Below are 21603 nucleotides of genomic sequence, written 5' to 3'. Positions count from 1 at the left end.
CATTAAACTCTGTTTCAATGATTGCATCAATTGAGGGATCTTGCAGCTTTTGTTAGCATTGTGATGCCACATTGTTACAAAGACCATTCTATTGGAAGTGTTATGTGCAGGTAGAAAGGCAGCAAGTTTTCCACTGTTTTATTATTGTCTCAGAAGACAGACCACATTAAAGGTACACCAACAACATCAAATGGTCTGCTGAGTCAGGGAATGTAGGTTTCTACACAGCATGTGACCCCCACATCACAAGTTCATGTAAGAGAACTGTGTTGAATGCAGAAATAATATGGGGTATTTTGGTCCCAAGTCTTTCAGCAATTCCTACCATAAATATGTCACTAACTCAATCTTACATCAATGTCAACAAACCCTACAGCAGCAGTGCCCCGTTATCCCCATGCAAATATTACTCCACCTACACAGACCAATACCTGATGAACAGGGCACAGTAGTGCAAAAGTACTTACAATGTGCAGAAAGTGTTTCTTGCCAAGATATTGTTACAGGCAAAACATGCTTTCTGTAGTTACATCTTTCAGAATGCAGAGCTGTTATATCACCTATGCTTTCACACATGAATATTCATATGAGCCTTTGGCAGAGTTGAAAAAATAAATATGGCATATTAACAGACTTGTAAATAGTGTACAATTTATGCAATAATAAAGATACAGAATGGAAAAAAATTGAAATGCAAATGGAATGTACTCAAAGAAAACCAAAATGCACAAATTAGTCCTAAAGAAGCTAACAATATCATTTATCAGCCACAAGCTTGTCATTTTGATTGTATCACAGCATAAGCTTTTACATGAGAAAAGAGATCACGTTTCTTTGAATTAAGGAGAAAATCGGAACAAATTATTATTATGTGCGTGTGTGTATTGTTTTGAAAACTGATGTGGTTAAAGATGGCTTATATAAGAACAGCATTTTCTTTTTTAAATTTATACTTCAGGTTCCGCATCAAGACTGGGTACCATACATCAAGGTACATGTTCAGTTTGCATTTAATGTGGCTGAGCAGATTAAAACTTTTACTAAACAAAAACATTAGAAAGCTTTAAAAGGTACAAACTGAAATGCTTTGACATGGAATATAAAAGATTAACAGATACAAGGAAAAAAACACGTAAATAGTAAATTTAGAATTTTGCAAATGACTTATTAAAAAATTATAAAAATGTAGGCTTTAAACGACCAGCAGTGTGTGCTTTTAAAAGCATTGCTATCTTGAACTACATGCCTGCTGTGGAAAACTCTGCCAGAACAAAGTGTTACACAATTTTAACAACATGACTATCACTGACAGGAAGATTGTGGCAGAAACATGATTCCTATTATACAGCCTAGGTAATGCAACTAAACATTCACATGGCAGCTTAACAGATCAGTGCATTCTGAACATTTACACAGCCTCAAATTTAGCATTACAAATAAAGTTGCTAACCTTAACATCAAAGGATCAAGAACTAAGGTTCCTATTGGGTTCACACCTGTGACTTAACTATAAGAAAATTGTGAGACACCCAGGCTGTTTGCATAATTCCGAGTGAATGATACTCCAAATGCATCATTTACTATCAAATTAATGGCACTCATTAAATAAGAAAGATTACTGAAATGCAAATTTTTGTAGAAAAATGTCTAAAAGAGTGGTAACAGAATGTGTGTCTATATACAAATAATAGTACTGTGCAGCTTTGGTCCTAAATGAAATTTTTCTCAGATAATGGGGGCAAGAGTTATCAAAAGCAAAATAAAGTTCTAAAACTTTCTGAACTCCTTTAAAAAAAGATGGTATAAATGTCACAGGGGCTGAAATATGAGCTCCCCATGACAAGGCCTCCTAAACCTTCTCTAATAAATTAGGTCTCTTGCCAGCCACAAGCCTCAGTCCAGCAAACTTGTGCTTCAGAGTCAAGTGCCCTAAGCACCAGACTGAGGAACTTCACTCTCCTTACCCTGGTCTTATGTACCACAAATGTTTTGCACACAGGATATAGTTTCATATCACATGCTCTTTTTTTTTCCCCCGAGCAAAAAATCTCTCAGCTGTGATTAGATGACTATATGGAAGCTAAAACAAGTTAACTGGGGAGCTGGTTTGACTGACTGTGACTGTAAGGTATTAACTGTTTATGATAAGTTCATAAAAAGAACATGACAGTACTTTTTTTGGGGGGAAGAGAAGCAACAAAATAATTCAGGACCATCTCGGGCCAATGACCACAGATTATGTGGTCTACCAATTTTATTGCACGGTGCCCTTAATATTTCATCAACATTTAATTATAAGATACATAATTTTAGCTCTTTTAATTTTTAAAAAGTTCTGTAGGTCTTGAATTATCAAAAAAACTGTACCATGTGTTTGGTGTCTTTTAATTTGTGGGGAATTAAGCAATGTCTATTAAGTATATGTATTACATAAGAATGGTGTGCAAGTTTTCAACATGCTGTATATGTAATACATTTTTGTCTTTGGTGAGACTTTTACCAGGCCTGAGGTCAGGTGGACAAATATGGATTTATTCTCTTCTTAAAGAGTTTGGCTTTAGAAAGCTGCATTAAGGAAAAAATGCTGCTTCAATCTGGTATATATGACAATCTTGAAGATATCATCACATGTACCCTGCCTGCCAGCTGTCATATTTGGCAGCTGGGCTTGATTGGAACACCTGAGCATGAAGCTCTTTAAGTATTTTGAGCAAAAAACTCACCTGTTATGAATCAGATCACGAATGCTACAACAAAACTGTACAAAACGACAAATAAAAAGCTCCATAGATGGACAATGTCATGGTCAAGCCTGGTGCTATCATTTGTGCACCAGCAAGGAAAAAGAGAAAAAAAAGTGTTTTGAAAAAAATAAGCAACTCCTCCTGATGGCAAACCTTTGGTCTACAAACTTTTCACCTAAAATATACAAACTGCAGTCACTGTTCATAAAAATGCATGTCATTAGTTAGACACCAAAGTTTGTTTTAAAGCAAAACAGCTCTTGTAAATGGAGCACAAAGCTATTATTTCATGGTGTAAATAAGCAATGTAACAAATCTTTTATACTGTACACATATACATGCATCCTTGTATCTTTCAAACATAAGAAAAGCCATTAACAATGCATATGCTACTTTCTCCAATGACAACAAGGAACACACAGATGAGTGCTTTCTAAAAAGAAAGGCTGACTAGGATTATGCAATTTAGGACAAGTTGTCAGCTAAAAATTCCTTTATCCATATGACTGATTATTTCAAAAAAAGTCGAAACTGCACTTCTGAAGAAGTGCTGTGCACCTTTATCTAGCTTATTTATGTTGGAAGAAATAAGATATAAAGAAAAAAAGCATTTCTTCTGGCTAGCACTGTTATAAAATGAATATATTGAAGGACTAGGCCAATCTGAACACATAGCAACAGTAATAACAATTTAGTATATAGATCACAATAATGTCCATTCTGCTTCAGTTCATGACAGTGACCTTTAAAGATTCATATATATTGTATATATAGATCAAAACATTATGCTAAAGGACAAAAACAATATTCTCTGCTGTGTGTGCAGTTTATACCAGAAATTCACCTGTTCTCTTTTGTCCTTTCTCTCACTCTCACTATTTCTGGAAATGACATAGCCACACTCAGTCATATGTCCTGTGTGTATATAATGTCAGTTTTTTAAAACTATGTCATGACCAAAACACCAAAAGGATTTTTTCTGATGTTTCACACAAACAGGACACAATCATTAAGTTGACCGCAGATAGAGTCTGCAACTGATTCTGTGGATGGGTTCAAAAGCAGTAGCATGGTTTTAAAATCTAGTCTTTATCCTCCCCAGCAGTGTTATAAAAACAGCTCCCTCTGACTGTTTATGGATGCTGGAAAATGTCTGACTTGTGGTAATCACAACTTCTGATGCTGCTGGGATAGTAGCAGTTCTATCTGCTTCTGGATCCAAATCAGGATGTCTGCACAGGTGCTGGACACCTCTTGCTCTCCTCCCATGAATAGGTTCAGTCCAGACTCATCCTGTTAAGAAGGCATTTAAACACTCATACACTAATGAAGTAGTTCTTTGCCTAGAGTGGTACTCGAGCAGAAAATTTTCCAACATAATTGCAAATCTAGCTCTTGGTCAGCAAAGAAGAATCAGGCTCTACTGAAACTAGTATTTCAGTGCAACATGATTGAGTTAAAAACTCATGCATATGTCATTTGCTTGTATTTGTACTGAATTTTTCAGTAATTCTCCTCTTTCCTCCATTCACATTCATGCATGCGCACACACAGAGTTATCCTTTATCTTCTCACCTGTTTCACTTTGAAAATGAGTTTGCCATCATGAATTGCAGGAACACCTAAAATAGCATCTACATCAATGCTCCACTCAACATCCCAGCCACCCCAGAATCGGCATCGCTCCAACATGAGGACATGTCTGTAACAGGCAAAAGTCAGGAAAATGGTTTGTCTTTTGAATGCCATTTCCCATTATCATCAAAGAAATCCATACAAGCTAAAGTGTTGACAGTATGCTATATCTATCCTGATGTATCATATAGTTTGTATTAAACACTTACTGTACATCTTCAAAGATCTTCCTGAACCTCTGCTTGAGGTGAGAAAAACACTTTTCTTATATGTTTCACCAAATATTATGGTGCCTCAGTAATGGTCCCAGAATTCCCTTCTGTGCTTTAGCATGACATTGTTTCATGTATAGTGATACCCTAATAACACCCTAATCTGAACTACTGGGCCTTGTTAGGGTCAACTGAAGAAGCAATGCCCCAACGTCAGTACACATTACTTGTCAGTGATGAGCAGTATATCAGTTCTCTCCTCCTTGCTCAGTGGAGCATGTGCCCAGTATACGTCCTGCTGGCTTAACTCCCCTTTCTTCAAGCTCAGCAACAGCTGTTGGCCCGCAGCACGATATTCAGAGTACGGACGAAGACCCTGCACAGCAAACAAAACTCTCAAACTTACTCGCTCAGGAAACATCAAAAGATAATGTACTCCAATGAACTCTTGAATGAGAATCGATATCATGGATTAGTTTGGTGGTGAGGGGTTGTGTTTTACTCCGAGCCAGCAGCTAAGGCTATATCACAGCAAGGCAGCCTGCCCTGTAAACAGATGCCACATGCAGAGAAAGAAGTGTGTGCCCGAGACAAGAACTGACCCTAGGACAGCCAATCTTCACTGTATTGGGGACAGGTGCTAACAGTTGCGCTAACGGACCACCCTGGATTAGTTTAGGACCAAACCAAGCATCAGTTTAAATTAACAATATTTCACCAAGTTCAGGTAAATTTTTTACTATATAATACAAAATGGTCAAAATACTTCTTAAAACCAGCATGTCAGTGAACCTTCAATGGGAGTTTGATAGATCTAATTAGAGTATTACTTTCACAACAGCAGCAAAAACATTTTATGAACTTACAACATTAGGATCAATAAATCGAGTTAACCGTAGTTTAGCAGCAGGTCCTCCCTCCATCTCAGCAGCTCTGATACAAAAAACAGGCATTCAACAGGCATTTCTGACAGAAAAAACAACCCTTTAAATCTATGCAGCCGATACAGTTCAACCATACAGCACCTATGCAAGACATAAAATAAACTCTATCAACTAAACCACAAACAAAAACTTGCAGTCGAAAAAAACCCTCTCATAAGCTACTTGTAACAATGAAGATGACATGCACCTGTCTAAAGGGATTGTGGCACAAAGTGTTTGCCAAATGATATTTTAAAATCGGTTCTGAAATTACCAGAATGCTTGCAACAAGACGTACAGCTGTATGGTTTGCAAAGATTTTACAAATAAAAGCCAATGCACTAAAAGCATATAATTCTGACCTCCTGAGACCATCAAAGGCCATGCTGACCATGTCAACAACACCTCCTGCAGGCTTGGTCAGCAATCCCAAAATGCCCTTGCCCACACCTTTGAAGAAACCTTCCACACCATCTTCATGCACACCTTTCACAGGGTCAAGGACAAGCCCTGTGAACCCTAGCCCCACCCCCATGACCAGTGTGCGGCAGGCCTGCATGAGGCTCGCGGGCAGTTGCTGTGGTTGTTGCTGCAGTACTCGGCGTCTTCTCTGAGATAACATAGTGATAACACAAACAGATAATTGCTCATCGCATTATAATATAAAGTTTGGTTGATAAAATGTTGTCATGTCAAAAAACAAACCTGTTAAGACATTTAAACTTTCCCCATTAAGGAAGTTTAAAAGTCTTTAAAAAACACAATTGTTCTCACCTTCTGGTAATCATCGTCAAAAGAAAGGATGGCCAAGGCATTGCCAATAGAGCCAGTCATTGATGATAAAGAGCCTGCTGCTCCCCCTATAAACAGTGGTGACAAGACCCATCATGACTTTTGTATGCTGTTTAGACTGTGGGTCACAAACTCAAAAATACGCAGACATATAATAAATTCATATTAACATGAAAATATGCTTGCAGACACAAAATAATACATGAAAACTATGATCTACACACACCCACACGAACTCTTACCAACTGTATTCCCCATCAGACTGTAAACACCCCGAGCAAGACCTTGTGCAAACTCATCTGAGCCCTGGATGGAACCCTTCAGACACAAAAACATTGTGAATATAGTGTGTAAGACAGGACAAGAGATTTTCTATCATGTCCAGTGTGGCCCTCGGGCGAGAAAAGGTTGGGCACCACTGGTGTAAGATCTTCCATAGGAAGGAACAGGGCCATGTCTACACATCTTTAGAGCATTGCAAAGCAAAACTGAATACAACCTCCATGACGTTTTCATGTGAAGCAATCTCATTATCTCATGAAACACATTTAATGTCTTATATATATATAGGTAACCCTTATAATGGATCAACAAAAAAGCTTGGAAACAGATCTAGTTTTTTTTCGTTTGGTAATTATTATCCGCTAGCATAAAAAAGAAATAAAAGAACTAGCTTTGCCATTTACATTACTGTTCATCCATAAAGATTCAGACATTTTTAAATCAATGCCATCTCGAAACAGAAGTTCTCACCAAAAACGGTTCATAGAAGAAGTCACCCAGTCCTTGAGTAAAATCTCGCACCAAGCCATAGGGATTTCCAAGCACATCCAGACCTAGGATGAGCACATATGCCTGCTGTAGAGCTTGCTGCATATAGTGCGACTGCACCAGCGCCAACAGCTGGCCCCCAGACAGCAAGACGCCTTTCTGCTGGAAGTATGCCAGCCTAAGGAACATATATACAAGTCAGGTGAGAGATTGCCCCCCTTCAGCTCAGCGATGGTTCCGATTGGCTCTGTATGGACATATCTCTCAAATCAGTATCCACACAAGCAGTATCATTCGTGTGCCTCTGTATGATACCATAATACTTAATGTTATAACAGCTTTGATCAACTCAGGTGTTGTGACAGATGAACATGCCCTGAAGTTATTACCAAAAGTAATGGTATTGAAAAGAACCTGACAGTAAGGCCAATATGCCTACATGTAACTATGTCCAAGTCTACATGTATGTAAGGTTTATATTTACCTATAAGTAACATCTAGAGCTAACATAACCACCACCAAAATTTTCTCATGCCCCAACAAGCCACAAGGTGATCACATCGTAATTTTCCCATTTAGGTCTTTTGTGTAGTCTTTTGAGAAAGCAGTTTGAGGTAATTACTAAGCATGGAGATGGACTATATGAGCACTTTTAATTCCTCTTTAATTAGTTAAAATTTCTAGCAAGAGCAGGAAGTACCTATACTGTTCAAATTCTGACCTGAGTTCCACATCAGTGATGTCAGTCAGTGTGGCACCGACAGAGGTCAGGAAGAAGTCAATGATGTCGGATCTAATGGTGGATGGCCTGCTGTTCATCACATGGGGTGTGCCGCTCAGAGAAAAACTAACACGCAGCTGAAAATAAAGCAGTTCAAATGTGCTTTTCAGCAAGTGACAAGACTAATTCTAGTGACTGACAAACATAGACATCCACTTACATCAATTTTTAAGATTGACAAATTTACTCAAAAGAATTCTATTAAGCAAAGATCTATACTTTTATGGGAAAGGGTGATAATCTCTAAGCTTTATTAGTCTGGTCAGACAAGGCAATTTTTTTACCCATGATGGTACAAGAACTATAGCAGACTGCTAAAATATGTCCGAACTAAGAGGTAATTTTGCGTCAATCAGTTTACAGCAATGTTTAGCTTCCAGCATACCAAACATATATATACCAACATAAATGCTCTTTTGAAAACAGTGATATTCAGTTAGCTGGTCTTTCATCTGCTATTATTTTGAAATCATTAACTTCCACATTATGTGACAAGATGATATAGAAAGAGGAGGTGGTGGGTGGAAAATACATATCTGTTTTTTCCCCTCTTTGCCCTTTACAGACCTGATAGAAACCCCCCAAAAGGATAGCATTACATGACAATTTACATAAAAGTAATACCTTTAATGGGGACAAATGCAGATATTCAAAGTAAGTCTTCTGAGTTCTGGATGCCACCTGCATCACAAATACAAGTCATTATAATAATTACTTACAATGAGAACATGATAAGCAAGAATATAATATAAACAAAATTATAAGTTATGGGTGGCTCTGATGCTTTGATGTTAGAGGAGGGCATGAGATGTAATTACTAAAAAAGAAGAAGCGATTAGAAGAAATTTGTTTGGAGTTATACCATGATAGAAGCAGCCTCCATGAGAGAACGCTGGGCCAGCAGAAGATCGGAGTGAAGTTGCCAGCTCTGAAGTCCAGGCAGAAGGTAACAATTTAATACATATTAAAAAAAAGACTCATGCAAAAATTAGGCATAGTGTTCATGCTGTTAGTGATACAGTGGCAATAGCTAAAGAAAATACTCCATCTTATAAATAAATTCAAACCATAATTAGCAAAAATGTGGCAACATTTTTAAGCTTTTTCTTTCTCATGTCAGCCATAAAATCTAAAGAATACAATGATACATGCAGGTTTATTAGCCACTTTGTTTATATTAAAACTAGTAAAAGTGTAACAACTATATGGTAATGAGTCATCATCACCTCTGGATCATTCTTTTGCAGATTAGCAAAGATGTCAGCTAGTGACAGAATGAATCCTTTGTCCAGGCGCAGGCTAAACTCCTGGACTAGCACTTTCAGGTACCTGACACAAATGAGAGCAAAGATTTTAAAAAGTTGTATAAAACTTTACATAAGGAAATCTCCCATTCAAATCAAGACAGTTGCACACTTTACATCATTGTATGCTAGTTATAGTTACATTGTCACTTCAACATACTAAGAGAAGATGCTTTTCATTTAAGGTCTTCATCTTTCTTCATTTCTGATCTGCCTATATATGTGGGTTATCTCACTGGACTCACCTGACGGTGTCCACGTTTGAGTCTGGGACTGTGCGGCGCATCAAAGCAAATTCAATAAATGGCTTGAGACCTCTTTTTCTGACGACATAGCTGGGCAGGGGAGCAGGATAGAGAACACTTGGGAAGTATGCATCAGTCAGCTGATTGTCAATCTAAAAGAAATCAAAACAGATTCTTATTTTATTATGGCAGTATAGTTAATAACATATGCAAGCAAAGTTAAACTATGCTATGTTCTTTAATATCACATTCATTATACACCATGACGGCTGATTCCCCACCCTCTCTCTTATTGCCTATTCTCAATCCCCTGCAGGTCAGGTGCTTGATACCAAAGTTGAATCCATCTGTGAGATACTCATATACAATGATGAATTAATTTTCATCAAACATGTTTCTGTTGTAGCATTAAAAACAAGTTGATTGTCACTGGGCAGATATTCCACTGCATGTGCAAAGTAAGACTTGTTTGCTACCACACATCAATACTGAGACTTGCTGGCATGAGCGACCTTTATGTAATAAAAATGTTTGTAGCAAATATAGTAAGACTATATCAAGTATAAAGTGTATAAAACTATATATAAACTTTATAACCATATAAAGTAGCCACATGATATAAATATATACATAAGAATGCAGTCACAGGCAGATGCATGCTCTCAGGTACTCACCTGAAGCCTCTGTACTGTGCCATGTACAACAGTGTGATGCTTGGAGGCACTGTACTGCACCCAGACACCTGGGTGGAAGGTGCGTCGCAAGGCCCCCATAAATGGCTTAGACATCTGCATCTTGATTAGGTCCGCCTAGGTAATGAATGTTAAAAGCTTTTAAAAAGTCCCTTTGAACCTACATTTTTTTAAACATAAATGATAGTACATATAATTGGTACAGTTGTGCTTAATGAACAAAGATTGCTTGATGTCCCTGACCTCAATCTGCTCCTGAAGACTGGCCTTAAGTTTCTGGTTCTGCCACTGATCCTCCAGCCAAGCTGCCAATGCCATGTCCAAGACCTTCCAGCGGCCATTGACTTCTACTTCCCAGATGGAAGGTGTAGAACAAATACCAAAAAGAGCCACTTCTTTGTAGGCGGAGTTGATAACAGACACTAGGATCCCATCCAGGGACAGGAAAACAGCAAAGGAAGTTGACTCTCCTTCATTCACCTAAAAATGAAATACAGACCATTATTCCTAGAAAAAAGCTTTGTATCTGACCAAGAATGAGGGGAAATAACTTGGGAGATAATATTTTGTCAAGCTAGATAAATCTAATAAACAAAAGTTGTAGATATTGGTCTCTTCAAAAGAATCATTTTAAATTATTATTTGGCGTTTTATTATTTTAATTATTAATTTATGATTGTTTTATCTTGTATTGTTAGTTTAGTTTGTATTTAAAGTCCTGGGTTCATTTTCATAAAGATTATAGTATGCATAAACTTTACAATAATAAACAATATTTTTGTCTTCTACTTTGATTGTTCATCTCAGAAAAGGGCATTTGGTTCTTAACATTTCTTCATATATATCTTCACACAAAAATGCAGTCCATTTCTAGTCCCCTTCTAAAGTGACTCCTTTCAAGCTTAATAGCATGAAAATTTTTTCCAACATTTATCTGAGACCACTCTTTAATGCAACATGTCTAGAAATCCTAATTTTTCTCTTATCTGTCAGTGGAATTGATTTTCAAAAAAGAACGTATGCAATACTTTTATTTGCAAAACAACAAAGAAGAAACATTTTCCTGATTATCTCCAAAGTTGCAAATGCTACAGTCCTCTGTATTTTCATCATACATAGGACTGACACAAAAATAAAATAAACTTTGATCCAAATGTGTAAATGTTTAATGGTGTGGTTAAAGCAACTCATCAAAATGCTGGGTGGAGATTTCGGTATAAACTGTTCTGAAGATGGAAGGAATAGGAAATGGAGTCCTCTCAGCTGTAATATTTACACTCAATTCTTTGATGTAAAAAATGGTTTCTCTATTCCAAAAAAGATAAGGTTTTGTCTCAGGTTTATTTCATCCAATGAATAATAGGAAAGCTTACTCAGATATCAAAGACTACCTACATATTCACGGGTTACTAATGTTCTAAACATTGCAAATTACTGCTGAATGTGCAAAAAATGCAAATATAATAAAATTTTCTTGCAACTTAAATTTATAATATCTGAATAAAACATGCATCAGAAACCTGCCTTTGAACCCAGACTTAGTGCATGTGTAAAGAAAGTGTGAAATATGTCAACAGCTAGACACAGTTTATTTCTTCTTTTTTCATTATGGGAAATTTGAGGTCTTTAGAAAATATAAGGGTGTATGTGACAAAGGAATGAATAAGTTTGGGAAAACAAACTGCACTCAGAGAAGCATATTTAACTCAATCGTGCAAACTCTGCCACAAAAAGCAAACTACACAAAAAATATTTTGCAAGAAAGATAATTTTGTAAAAGGTTAAGGGAAGAAAAAGAATACAATGGCAGTTTGAAATACCTAAAAACAAATCCAAACACAAGACATAATTATGTATGTATAGTCAGATGTAGATTAAGAAACAATTTCTTTCTGAGAGGGCATGGAAACATCTGCAAGGCAGCCTTAAAGGCTAATAAGAAAGTGTAAACAGAACATATAATCACATATATCTACAAATAAAACAATGTAAAAGAAAGAAAAAGAATAAAAATAGGCTGGTCTACATCTGCAGCTGGCATTTTTAATCTTAATTCCTTGATCATATCCAATTTTCTTCAGGTCATTGCAATAAGAGCTTATCACACAGGAAATTTGATTGTTGAGTTATACACCATTACAAAAACTACCAAAAGAAGTAAAAACAAAAATGATCAAACTAAAAATAATATTCTGAGACTTTTAATATTTCATCTCAAAAAATTTAATTTTGATAAAACTACCCTTAGCATTCACACACTACTCTATTGCGACAGCATGTTGAAATTCATTTACCCTAAAAAAAAAAAAGGCATGAATGGAACTTTACCGATAGTCATAATGATGACAATTAGCCATTGTGACAGTTTAAAACTTATTATTATGTTCTCACAGAAAAAAATGAATAATTTTATTTCAAAGACAAAAGCAAGAATTCATTTTTTTCAAGCCAGATTATACAGCTCTGTATCTATGTTGTTTGTGTATGCACTAATCACAGTGTTAAAAGTTCTTTGAAAACTTCCACCTGCAAGTGATTGAGCCCCAACACTTATTGTCAAACTTTCCAATGGTTTCTGAAAAAAGGGATAGAGTGTCTGAAGTAACTATGTATATGGTTGTTTTTGAGATTCTATGTCTGACTCTATGTGTGTGCAGAAAGTAGGGACAGTAGCACAAGATGACAGACATTATGTATTCACAGGAAGAAATGTTTTAAATTTTTTATTTTTTTAAGAAAAAGTTTTAGCAACGAGATAAATGATTGTGATATACTTAAAAATTTCTTACAACTCACCCTAACTAGAGGAAAATTTCTAAGAGTGACTACATAGTTGATCAAGACATTCATCTCTAGCCTACTTATTGTTTCATACAAAACAGGGGCAAATAGAAAAAAGCACCAAGCACTCTGCAAACCTTTAAGACGGATGACAGTGAACCTGAAATGTACTGTTATGCAGAAAATGATGTGAAAATTAATGTTAAATTCTTGTTTCATGCATAGAACACTGGAAAGCACAACTAGTTTATCACCAATACATTTTTTTGTTGAATGAAAAAAGGGAAAGGAGCAAAGACTTCCAAAGAGTGAGACCTGAGAAGGAGCGTCATCACTACAGAACTTGCAGAAAACAAGATTAATAAACACCATACATCTGCCATTTCTGTTCCACAAAATATGGATACCACATATCAATGTATTTGCACTGTACTAAAAATATGCACACAAATATTGCTGCCATCAAGTTAAATACGGTTTTATATGGTAAAAACTCTGTCAAAAGCTGCTACATTAATATCACATTTGCAGAAAGATGTTGGAAATATAAAAACATCCAGCTAAAAATTCTAGATGTATGAAAATAAATGAAGAAAATTAATCAAATATTTAATACATTAAGTGAATTCCAATATCTATGGGGCAAACGTAATTAACTTTTCCCCTGCCCACCCAGCAGAAATGATTTATTAAGAAAAATAAAAGTCAGTTAAAAGACAAAATTTTATGCCACTTTTGAGGGAATGTTCTTGGGCATTTATGTTACCTGCCATGGAACCATAACTACAGGGATATTTACCATAATTTTATCACTGTGGGTTAAAAAGAATCATTTATAATAAAGAGACTTTTAAAGCTCTTGACATAAATTTACTTTAAACACATAAAGTTGCATGTCTTTTCTTAGAAGCTTTCTTATAACCTACTTGGGATTAACTTCAAACATTTTTTAGGCTTGGAGTGTTATGTCAAAAAAAAAATGTTAACACCAAATGGTACTTGGGCTTATTGCAGCTTATGGGATCAAATTACAATACCCTGAGAGGTACTCAGTTAACCATTTTCACCAAAAATTCCAAGCCTGAGTTATGTTCAAAATAAATGTCATGCATTATCAATGAAAATAAATTTCTGACAAAAACTTAAAACCCTAACAATAAGAGAGGGTCTTCAGCTCTGGAATTTAAAAAAATCTTCCACTTGGGATAAGCGTTTCATAACGCAGGTGCTGCAAAAGTATGCCTTCTTTCCACAAATTTGTTTCTATCCTGTCTGTTTCTCAATATCCTTATTCCTGTCAAAATTTCTCTTAGCTGCATATTATCTTCCAATTGTGCAAAGTGTAGAAAATAAGACAATCTTTCGTGTATAAAGCCATGTATGTGAAATGGCTTAAAAAACAACTTTGCATTAAAATGTGAAACTGAGTTGAAATTTTGACAGTTGGCAAATGAAGTTAAAACTGCAAGTAAATGTAAAAACTGCAAATGAAAAACACTTAAATGGCTGGGCCATTCTCAGCTCTTAGAACGGTAAAATATTTTTTGTAGAACCTTTGGAATGAAAATATATTAGGGTTTTTTTTTTTTTGGTCAATCTGATAAAAAAAAAAAAAACCAACGTTCTATTCTGGCTAAAGCATTCAGAATTTTCTGCCACCAAAAATGACCCAGCTGACACTGGCAGGCAGAAAGACATGTATGAAATTCAAGTTCAAATAATGCAGCAAAATAGGCAGGAGTGGATAAGGCTGCACAACTGACACAGCACAGAAAAATTTGGTGTCAGAGTTACCTGAATGACCCTTCCCTTCCAAGGAAGGTCAACGCTCTGCACTTCAGTCTACACAGCAACAGACAGTACAGTACCCTTTACAAAATTTCTTGTTTTCTATGGGGCACCGGCACAAATTAAACCCATTACCTGGAATTCTGCTTAAAATCTTTGGCAGACCTCCAACTTTCATCCCAAGGGTACAGATCCTACATTTTAAGGAAAAGTCAGCACACAGCCAACTGCCATTGCAATTCAATCAGTTTCATTTTAGACTTCTTAATATTATGCTCAACTGTGGCTTCCAAAGCCAGATAATTCCATGTTGAAAGATTTCTTTTTCTTGAAAATTTTTCTCGTGTTTTCATCTCACAAAATGCAAAATAATATTTTTAGCACATAAAATGAATACAAACTACAAAGCTAAAACAAAAGTTCTAGATGGCTGTCAGACCACTATCTCAACCGGCTAGCACTAGTAGCTACATGTAAATATATGTTAATAGAATGGAACGATGGCAGATCTTCCCATGCACTACTAATCATCACTCCATGCTACTTATAATCAACACTCCCTCAACTCAACTACATGCTTAACCTATATCTGGAGCACAACACTGTACAGACTGTGGCATCTGAAGACAAAAGTACAGCAGATTAGTTGTAAATACCATACAAACTCTACTGAAGATCAGATAAGTTTTGTACTCACTCTGCGCACAGCTGATGCAATTCTCTCATCTTGAGTTAGCAGCAAGACACGCTGAAGGCCATCAAGAAATGACACCCAGTAAATGACCATCTTGTCAGAGCGGGTACGACCAATTAGTGATTTGTCTGCCCCTGACAGCAGTCCATCGATTTCATCTCCGCTGTCATCTGAATGTTATGAAAGCATGAAAGGAAGAGGGGAAAAAAGATAAGGCAAGTTATATCGAGAGTGATTTTTTACTGTGGCAAATTGCGTAATTGGAATCTATATGGATATCTGGTAATAACATGAATATAAAAATACATTACAGATTCTGATGACAGAAAAAGATCAGAACAAGCAGATATGATCCTAAAAATACTTTTACCTTCTCCGCTGCTCTCTGGAAGGTCAGGTGCATCAGTCACATCCAAAGTTCCAGTAGATTTAAGGGACTGCACTCTGAGGCGCACTTCTCCAGCCCCATCCTGCAAGATAAAAGGAGCAGAGTTATGCACCTTGATATGTGAAATCACTCATTTATACCATTTAAGAAAAGGCAAAACATCTATCATCTCCAAGCATCTGCAATATGAATAGATAGGTGAAATGTCTGACAGGCCATTTATCATTACTGGTCTGTGCAGAGTGCAATCTATCTTGGTTGTGATGCTGTGCATTATAAGTTCACATTATTATTATAGTCCATTTGGAATTCTATTCTATGTGCCTGATAATTCTTACTTTGGTGATGAATGCTGGATAACTAGGCTTCTTGAGGCCATACACATTCCACATGAGTGTGCGCTCTGCTGATGGCTCATCCCACGTGTACAGCACACACTGGCTGGGAGATAACAGCGTCACCTGACTCTGATTCCTGACAAAGTGAAACCCAAAGAACACATGCACAAACAAGCCCTATAGTGTTGATGAAATGATTCTAAAAAACATTTGAAAACCTCTAGCATTTTCTTTCTCTGCAGGCATTCTGGGGATCGTTATGGTTCAGCATTCTGAAACTGTGTTGTGGGTTCAGCATTCATATATAAAATGTATACATGTACATACATGCATGCAGAGACACATACAGAAATACATGTGCATGCACACGCACACACATGCACTGAGCTCACCCTCCTATGGGGTAAAGTGCTCTACAAAAAATACAATTATTATTATGATGCAGGCTCACACCTCAGTTGGTGTGTGTCTTAAGGCTATGGACAACTAAAAGCTTACTTTTGGTGTATCTTAATGAAGACATCTTCACACAGATTTTCAACTCTCACAGGAGCATCGCCAGAAGTGTAGTTGTAAAATGTAATGGTAATTGGGCTGTCTGTGCCTCCTGTCACCTCTACACACATTGCCGTCTGTAGCACATACATCCACACATGTGAATAAACAAAAGTGCCCATCCATATGTATGCAAATACAGATGATTGTTTATTTTTATGTTAATTCTGAAAAGTTCAGTGAAACATGCAAAGTTAATAAGCCATGTTTGCACCTCTACTATAGTATGCAGTAGGGTTCTTACTGTTAACTTCAAGTGGTAGTTGAACTTGGAATTTTATGTTAGAGATTGCTAGCCCTAAGCATTACTCTTGTAAGATAGAATTTCATGTGAGAACAATTTTATTAACCAGGTCAACTTATTTAACCCAACATTGGAAAGAACTTATGAGGACCATCAAGGAGTAGAAGGCAAAATATGAACAGAAGATAAAGAAGAATTTTTAAAAGCACAATATGAAGAAAGTCTGTGAGGGGATTAAGTTAATGAAAGGGCATCAGGATGAACTGGGTGGTAAATTGGTTTAGAAAACAGAGAACAAAGAGTACACTTATAAGCTAAATACTTTCTTTTGTCACTTCGGCTGCCATGATTTTACAGAGTATAGAAATAAGCTAAGAGAGGCTCTTAACAATGTTTTGAAAGAGGACAGTGAAGAGCAGGATATTAATGTCTTAAGAGCTGACAACTTTTCAAAGAGCACACTCAAAAGGCAGCCAGTGCTGACACAGTTAAACCTAAGTATCCTAAGGAACTGTGCTAACCAACTTCCAAAAATTCTATGTATTATTTTTAACTTGTCTCTTTCAAACAGTGGTGTCTCCTTAAGCTTCCCAAGAACCACTCAGGCTTAACATATAATTTTGAACATATTTTTACATAAAACTAAAAGCCCTACTAACATCCAAGGAAGATAACGTAGTGACCCATGCTATGTTTCGTAATAGATTTAAAGATCCCTCAATTTAAAATGACGATATATGGAAACGACTTCATCTAGTAAATGAGACAAAGAAAGGCACTATACCCCTTTATCCATACGAAGCACTGTGGAGTGGGGAGTCTTGATAGGAAAATGTTGAGAAGTCACGTTGCTGCCTTCATACTTGAGATACATGTTGAATGTCTCTGTCATTGGCCAGAAGGGTTGGCACTGTGGTAAGTAAATATGCTAATTTTTCACAAGTTAAAATAGATAAAAATTTGATTAAAGTATAAGTAGTCTAGTAAAGGTTTGTTAAGAATGGTTTAAAATTTTAAAAAATTGTTTATGAGGATTACTGAGTTCTCCACAAGTTCCTCAGTTTAATTAATGTGCCTGTAGGAAAAAAAAAGACACTGCATACTGATGGTCAGGGAAAAAGGCAGAAAACATTTAGAAACAAAAGATAATGATAATCACAACACAGAAAGATAACAACAAGCACAGTAAAGATAGAGTGAAAAAACATCAAGGCTACAAAATATTAAAGTAAAATAGAAACCAATAAAAAACAACAAAGGAAGAAAGCAGCCTAAGCAGATGAAGAAGCTGATAGCAAAACAGTAAATTGAGATGCTTTACCTCCCCTTTGTGGATGTCAAGCCAAAGGTCGGAATTTTCATTTTCCTCCATATACCTGAGAGAGCGGCTTGACTGGTTCACAACCAAGAAAAATGGCAGGACTGTCACAATTTTTGTGAGCTTCAACCTGGACATTTGGCTCTGTACCATGAACTGCAAGAAACAAGGTAAAACTCAAATGCCAGCTGGCCAAGACATTGAAGATAAGAAAAATTTCAAGGAAAACAGAGTTCACACATGAAAAAAATAAAAATGGATTCCTGTAATATCTTATAAACTGATTCTAAATTACACACCATATATTTCCTTTGACGTTCTTTGTTGTTGCAAATGACTACCCCACTGCTGCCAATGGTATCCATGGAAAAAGACTGTGACCAGTTGGAGTCATAGACACGAAGTTTTGCCTGCATTGATATGGACAGAAGTAAGAATTTAGTACTTCCACAAAATTATAATTTAACTCTAGGTATTCAAAACGATATATCTCAGAAATTATAAAGTCAAGATGTGAAAATATTTTTCTTCAATTCTCTTCTATTAAACTCCTTATTTTTATATGCAGTTATTATTCTATCAAGTAAAATACTGCAATGTAAATATGCTTAATGTGAAAGCATTTGACCCAGCCCGCAGTGCTTTAACGTGTGCTATGACACATGTTAACATTCTGCCACATGTTTGGTGGGTGACTGTGATGAGTAAATGCAGTCACATCATGCTTAAAAAAAGTTTGCTCACCTTTTTGCGCTTATGTTTCTTGTACCGGAAGAGAACAGGATTAAAACTGGAGCCACATTCCAACACAGCATCACTCATAGAGCCCTGCATACACACATGCATTTTTATTCATTTTATTTTAGATACAAACACACATGCACACACACACACCTCCACAATATTTCAGCAGTTATTTAATTCTCTCCAGCTAACCAACAGGGCATTTAATTTTAACCCGTCCAGCTCCACCCCTCTCCTTTCACCCCTTTCAGGATACATATTACTTTTTGGATACCAGCATCAAAACAAATTATTTGCCTCATGTCACAATCTGCCTGCTAGCCTGAAGAAGCACTAAAGAGGCATGTCATTATAGTAGTATGGAACATAGTATATAGTAGTATGGAACATGGCAGGCATACACATGCATACACAGGACAGATGCAGGCTTGGTGGTGGTGGGTAATTACTGACCAGGTGACGACCCCGTGACCGAAGGAGAGCGGGAAGGGGTCGACTAGTGAGAGGATGGAGGTGCGGGGAAGTTTTTGAGGGAAGTCAGGTGTGAAGGTCAGATGAAAGAGGGCAGAAGTCAGAATGTGAGGGGACAGTGCAGAGGTGGGAGCATGTTTTATCGAGAACACAAGTGTGTGGTGTGGAGGTTTCGCCTTAGCCAGAACCATCGACTGGCATTAGAGTAAAAAGATTTGGAATCCATGAAAGTGTTGCGTTTGGTTCTTGTGGTGAGATTGGGAGAGCAACCCCATCTACCCTGTTACATCATCATTTCCCAAAGAAATAATATGCATCACTAACCCTCAGTTGCAAAGGAAGCTGTGTTTTGTTGATGACCCAATATGGGGCATAGATATGGAGGTCAAGGCCAGCACTATGGTCGGCATGAATGCTGAGACTGAGATGCTTGTTTGCACTGTCTTCATCTACCTCAGTCTCCATGGGAATGGCCTTAAACTCATCAAGGTCAGGTGATATCTCCATAACACCTGTCCAGTCACGGCCTAGATAGTCTGTTAACTGCAAAGAGAATGAAAAGCAAAGTCAAATTTCATAACATAAATCATAAAAATGCATAAAAATTGCCCTTAAAAATTATCAACTTCCAAAACAATGTTTCACATAAAATAAGTTACCTTTCACATCTTGCAGATTACTTTCACTTACCAAATTTCAAGCTATAAAACCAAACAAAAGTGCAGGTCTAAATTATTTAACTTATGATAAAGGCATACTTACTGAAAAGAGAAGCTTGAAAGTACTGCTGATGTCAACTGTGTAAAGTGGAGTGCTCTCCCCATGAGTCAAACTACTGGACATGCTTGTACCCTAAAAAAAAAAAAAGCTCCATCATTACATACAACAATACCACAATTGTGATAGCACAAGATGCAAAACAAATATGCATATTAAACTCCAAAATTATTAACCTTCACCAAAAATAAATTATAATTATCTCTCTTTTAATATTAGCCTCAAATAAATGTAATTATTAAAACATGTGAAATATGTATAGCTAAATATAGCAAAAGATGATTACTGTTGTAATGAAAACAATAACACCAATGATAACAACATAAGATAAATACATCACATCTCTCTACTTAATAGCAAGCTCTTTGTACTCTACACAAACCTGTCCTCTTGCGCTGTCAGGGTTAATAATAAAAAAGACTTAACAAGAATGTACTAGTTAATTATATAATAATGTACTGGTTAATTAGGATCATATGTCCTTAAACTCCTACCTGAAGAGAAAACTGCAGATCATAGGGGAGATAATTGTGAAGAATGACTGGGGGATGAAGTGCTATAGTGTAGTAGGGAATGGTCTTGGGCACCTGCTGGGTAGGTTTGAGGGGCTTCCCCTCCTTGCATAGAACCTATTACACAAAGCATTGATGGTTTTAAGTACAAAGCATTAATAGCTGTCAATAAAAAGCATCAATAGCTCTCATCTTCAAAAAGTGGTCACCTAATGGATGATATTATTTATCATACAGTGATAATGTTGAGGGTGCAGCCAGCAAGTCAGTGGTGATTGACCCTGTGCAAGATTTTAGAGTTAGAGGAGTGTACAGACTAATGTTTGAACTGTCCCTGCAGATGTGCAGAGGCATCATATAAAATTGTTCCCTGATACAGGCATGTAAGGGCTGAACTGATGTAACAATTGAACTGAGATGAGATGGGGGACCTGTTTGAAATCTGGTCTGAGATACAGAGAATGTGAGAGATAACTTTGGCTTTAGCAACTTGAGACTAAAACTCTTTTGTGAAGTGAAGTCATGGTATTTGTCTAAGCCCATTTCAATATAAGGTTGAACATTTTTTGGCTCTCTGTCTTCTTCTGGTTGAATGTAGGTAAAGAAAGTTTACTTAGATTACACCACCCACTACTCAGTTACAGGCTTCAATACAAAACGTTGTTCTTGGCTATGTTTAATCTCAAAGTTAACAGCTGGTGTTCCAACTAAATTCTGAAATTATTCTTCAATGTGCACGATATGAGTATGTACAAAATTATGACACACACACACATACACTCCTATCTTAAATATCATGATCATGCAACGTTTATAAAAATTTCTAACTTTTCCTTTTCGTGTAAGCCCTGAGGGAAAATGTATTAAAAATATTGGAAGAAGATAATAAAAGCA

At 36.6% G+C, this 21603-nt stretch overlaps 1 protein-coding gene across 5 annotated transcripts in view; it reads right to left on the bottom strand.

Annotated features, from left to right (window-relative positions):
- Positions 1-123: 123 nt before the first annotated feature.
- Positions 124-21603, bottom strand: part of LOC112567376 (vacuolar protein sorting-associated protein 13A-like) — a 61769-nt gene continuing 40289 nt past the window's right edge. For all 5 annotated transcript variants that reach the window (XM_025244085.1, XM_025244088.1, XM_025244089.1 and 2 more), the window contains 26 exons: positions 20692-20826; positions 20183-20272; positions 19745-19963; positions 18950-19033; positions 18505-18615; positions 18209-18361; positions 17672-17797; positions 16587-16720; positions 16089-16224; positions 15733-15832; positions 15366-15532; positions 10343-10579; positions 10082-10216; positions 9408-9559; positions 9085-9187; positions 8721-8786; positions 8483-8539; positions 7799-7935; positions 7060-7255; positions 6549-6624; positions 6289-6374; positions 5877-6124; positions 5458-5524; positions 4819-4967; positions 4320-4446; positions 124-4037 (listed from right to left, as the gene is read on the bottom strand). In XM_025244085.1, coding sequence (XP_025099870.1) covers positions 3912-4037; positions 4320-4446; positions 4819-4967; positions 5458-5524; positions 5877-6124; positions 6289-6374; positions 6549-6624; positions 7060-7255; positions 7799-7935; positions 8483-8539; positions 8721-8786; positions 9085-9187; positions 9408-9559; positions 10082-10216; positions 10343-10579; positions 15366-15532; positions 15733-15832; positions 16089-16224; positions 16587-16720; positions 17672-17797; positions 18209-18361; positions 18505-18615; positions 18950-19033; positions 19745-19963; positions 20183-20272; positions 20692-20826 — 3417 coding nt within the window. In that variant the 3' untranslated portion in view covers positions 124-3911. The remainder of the gene's footprint in view (positions 4038-4319; positions 4447-4818; positions 4968-5457; positions 5525-5876; positions 6125-6288; positions 6375-6548; positions 6625-7059; positions 7256-7798; positions 7936-8482; positions 8540-8720; positions 8787-9084; positions 9188-9407; positions 9560-10081; positions 10217-10342; positions 10580-15365; positions 15533-15732; positions 15833-16088; positions 16225-16586; positions 16721-17671; positions 17798-18208; positions 18362-18504; positions 18616-18949; positions 19034-19744; positions 19964-20182; positions 20273-20691; positions 20827-21603) is intronic.

The sequence above is a fragment of the Pomacea canaliculata genome, linkage group LG6 (assembly GCF_003073045.1).
Source record: "Pomacea canaliculata isolate SZHN2017 linkage group LG6, ASM307304v1, whole genome shotgun sequence".
Lineage (NCBI taxonomy): Eukaryota > Metazoa > Mollusca > Gastropoda > Architaenioglossa > Ampullariidae > Pomacea > Pomacea canaliculata.
Note: the sequence above shows the minus strand (reverse complement) of the source record. Positions and strands in the feature narration are given on the sequence as shown.